The following is a 4,438-nucleotide window of genomic DNA, read 5'->3' on the forward strand; positions in this document are numbered from 1 at the left end:
CAGAAAATCAAATAGCCTTATTGAAATGGAGTACAGAACTAAACAAAGAATTGTCAGCTGAGGAATACCGAATGGCTGAGAAGTACCTAAAGAAATGTTTACTATCTTTAGTCATCAGGGAAATGCAAATCAAAACAACCCTGAGATTCCACCTCATATCAGTCAGAATGGCTTAGATCAAAAACTCAGGTGACAGCAGATGCTGGCAAGGATGTGGAGAAAGAGAAACATTCCTCTGTTGCTGGTGTGATTGCAAGCTGGTACAACCACTCTGGAAATCTGTTTGGAGGTTCCTCAGAAAATGTACATAGTGCTACAGGAGGACACAGCTATACCACTCCTGGGCATATACCCAGAAGATTCCCTAATATATAACAAGGACACATGCTCCACTACGTTCACAGCAGCCTTATTTATAATAGCCTGAAGCTGGAAAGAACCCAGATGTCCCTCAACAGAGGAATGGATACAGAAAATGTGGTACATTTACACAATAGAGTACTACTCAGCTATTAAAAACAATGACTTCATGAAATTCTTAAGCAAATGGATGCATCTGGGGGCTATCATCCTGAGTGAGGTAACCCAATTACAAAAGTACACACATGGTATGCACTCAATGATAAGTGGATATTAGCCCAGAAGCTTGGAATACCCAAGATAAAATTCACAGACCAAATGAAGTTCAAGAAAGAGGAAGATCAAAGTTTGGATGCATCAGTCTTTTTTAGAAGGGGAAACAAAATGCTCATGGGAGGAAATACAGAGACAAAGTGTGGAGCAGAGACTGAATGAAAGGCCATCCAGAGACTGTCCCACCTGGGTATCCATCCCATATAGAGTCACCAAATCCAGACACTACTGTGGATGCCAAGACATGCTTGCTGACAGAAACTTGATATAGAAGTCTCCTGAGAGGCTCTGCCAGATCCTGACCAATACATAGGCCGATGCTCAGAGCCAACCATTGGATTAAGTACAGGAGGAGTTAGAGAAAGGACTGAAGTAGTTGAAGGGGTTTGCAATCCCATAGGAAGAACAACAATAACAACCAACCAGACACCCCCCACCCCAAAGCTCCTAGGGACTAAACCACCAACCAAGGAGTACACATGGAGTGACCCATGGCTCCAGCTGCATATGTAGCCTTGTTGGGCATCAACGCCAGGAGAGGCCATTTGTCCTGTGATGCCCCTGTGTAGAGGAATGCAAGGGAGGGGAGGCAGGAGCCGTTGGGAATACCCTCATAGAAGCAGGAGAAGGGGGGATGGGATGGGGGTTTCTGGAGGGGAAACTGGGAAAAGGGATAACATTGAAATGTAAGTAAAGTAAATATCCAAGAAAAGAAAAGAAAAAATGGAAAAGAAAAGATTTATAAAAGAAAGAAACTGATCTGAGAACGTTTCTGTGAAGGTAAAAAAGTTTTTATAAGAAACACAGTTATCTAGAAGGAAGTACTCCTTTACAATATTACACTTTCAACATGCCATTCCATTACAGTAAAATTTTACAAATTCTTTACACAATATTTTAAAAATTAAAATCTGTATATTATTTTCCTTTTTTTCTATTGGCCTGAGAAGTTTAGCTATATTACTTTTAAGACTTTTGTAAAAGTCTTAGACTAGACAAAGAGTGCCACCATGTCATCTAAATTATTTTTTCCTGAAAAAATATATTCTAAGCCACTGTTTGATGAAACTCTGATAAGTGATGTCACTATGCAAAATCTGAAAAATATATAATAATTATGTCATCTAATTCAAAATATTTAAACCTCATGATTCGTCTGATAAAAAGTTACAATAATTTTTACAATATCTGTAAAATAATTATTAACATTCTGTATACATTAATTAATGCTAGAAATTAACCCAGTGGCAGTTATTCCTTACCTAGCTAGTGTCCTAAATAACCACAGAGACCTCTTATATTTCAAAGCCTAAGCCTTAGTTAAGCAGACTCTCAACTACCTTATCTAAGTTAACCTGACCACCTAGCCCCATCCACCCACATAGCTAGCTATACCTTCCAGACCTGTAGTCACATCTGTCTCCCCTCATGCCTCTTGGCTAAAGGGCTTCCTGTGTCTACTTCCCAGAGTTCCTTTCTCTCTCCTGGATGTCATGCCTATCACTCTCTGCCACCCAGTCATAGGCTTTAGGCTTTTATTGAATGATTAACTTGGGAACCAAAGCTGGAATACATAAGAGTTCGCTTCTCTTGTGGCCACCAGATAGATCTACATGAACAGAATTTAGCCTTTGAATACACAGCAGCACAAGATCTACCCCAACTACAGTCTACCAAGATTCATTATGAAAAAGAATATTCAAAATCCCATATTGATTTGAGAATCTGGTCACATGCTCTGAAGTCCTGGAACTCATGAGATTGTGGCGGTATGATTTCATGTCTGAGGCTATCATACTACTAAGAGACCATCAGCTGAGTGCAGACACACATGCGCGTGCGCGCGCACACACACACAAACACACACACACACACACACACACACAATGTAAATGAATATATAGCTGTGTTTGCTTTAAACATTAGTAGGAAAATGCTCTGTTGGGAGACTTCTTCATTCTCTTTCAACACTAACCAAGGTAGCTGTGCTGAACACAAAGGTAATCTCACTTCTGACCTAGTTCCTTATACAATGAATGTACAGAATTCCACTGAAAAATAAAACTACCCTGGCTTTTGTGTGAATTTATTAGGAGGATTCATTATCACACAAAACCAAATGGGAGCTGAGACAATTACAAAACAGTCAAAGCTCATCATATGCTGTCAAAAACAGAATAATTCTGGCACTACTAGTTAAAGAAAGAGTAGTTGACTTAAGTAATTTGATCAATGTAAATACATGATGGTAAACTCATTGTATAGTGCTGTACATAAAATATAATTCTAGTATTCATTAAAGTATTGAATAATCACCGTGCACTTATTTGTAAAAATAAATGGAGAAATAAGATCTTATGCAATAAATAAAAATGATTTGCTTTATAGAAATTAAATTCAAATGGGATTAGTCTCATCTGTATAACAATAAAACTTAATGCATTTAGCTCATAGTTCATTTTCTAAAATACTAATTAGTTGGAATATTATTACCATCAAGGGTATGAAAAATATGTTTGATTTCAGAAAAGGAAAAGAATTGAACCCTGAAGCAGAAAATGAATTTGCATTGCAAGTGAAGAAAAATTCATGATTCAAAGAGAAGGTATGGCTTTTTTGTAATCGAGATACAAAAAAAAAAATTTGAATAAGAAAATGTCACCTCTGCATATAGTATAGTCTTAGAAGGTTAAAATGGAAGCATTGTTTGGGTCACAATTCTCAAGCTATTAGTACATGTGATGTACACTACTACCTTGGAACCCTAAACTAGACAAAGAATGTTCACATGAGATATGAAGCCAAGCAAGTTCCTTTAATGGCTGCGAAGTATTTTCATGATGGAAACAACAAAATAATTAGACTAGTCATAAAATTAGTCAATAGCATGGGTGCATGGTGGGTTACACCCACACTGAGAGAATATAAAAGGCCTCCACTCAGGCAGAAGTATACAGACTCAAGTCACCTACTCTCCTCTCTACTCAAGAACAACCTCAACAACCAGAACCATGTGTGGCTACTACGGAAACTACTATGGCGGCAGAGGCTATGGCTGCTGTGGCTATGGAGGCCTGGGCTATGGCTATGGAGGCCTGGGCTGTGGTTATGGCTCCTACTATGGCTGTGGCTACCGTGGACTGGGCTGTGGCTATGGCTATGGCTGTGGCTATGGCTCACGCTCTCTCTATGGCTGTGGCTATGGATGCGGCTCTGGCTATGGCTCTGGATTTGGCTACTACTATTGAAGACACCACGGTTCTTCCTCTACTGTTTTGTGTGATACAGTTCCTCTAACTGTAATTTCAGGACTTTGCCATTCTTCACCTCATATATTCTAAGCCTTCTGCTTAGTTACTGAACATCTACACCACAGATTTCTAATATGTTCTAATATGTCTTGGTTTCTTCTGTGTCTGATATGTCCAATCAATCGTTTTGAAAATTTGTTGTAAAAAGTGGGAGAATGTGAAATGCATAGTCTGTGTGCCTAAATCATCGTGCATTGTCATGACTCTGTCACATATGCTTTTGGTTTTTAACCAAGAGGATTTTCTCTTTTCTCAATAAATGTATTCATCTGAATCTATACATGTGGTTTTCTTTTAATTCAAAATCCTGTACATATTACCCATAATATGTTCAGCGAAACATCAGTAATAGCTTCTCCTCTAAGGACTATGATATCCCCATCCAGGGTTTGTAGAGCTCTTTTACAGTAGTGGATACAAATTCCTTTTGAGGAATAGGCACCAAATCTAATTAGAAGATTGTTGGGTACCTATTAATGTCCTTGCCACTGTTG

At 38.6% G+C, this 4,438-nt stretch overlaps 1 protein-coding gene across 1 annotated transcript; it reads left to right on the plus strand.

Moving 5' to 3' along the window:
* The first annotated feature begins 3,625 nt into the window (after positions 1–3,625).
* Krtap6-1 (keratin associated protein 6-1) lies at positions 3,626–4,219 on the plus strand. Its single transcript, NM_010672.3, has one exon. The coding sequence runs from the start codon at positions 3,645–3,647 to the stop codon at positions 3,879–3,881; it is 237 nt and encodes a 78-aa protein (NP_034802.1). The 5' UTR covers positions 3,626–3,644; the 3' UTR covers positions 3,882–4,219.
* Positions 4,220–4,438: the final 219 nt, after the last annotated feature.

This window comes from Mus musculus, chromosome 16 (assembly GCF_000001635.26).
Source record: "Mus musculus strain C57BL/6J chromosome 16, GRCm38.p6 C57BL/6J".
Taxonomy (NCBI): domain Eukaryota; kingdom Metazoa; phylum Chordata; class Mammalia; order Rodentia; family Muridae; genus Mus; species Mus musculus.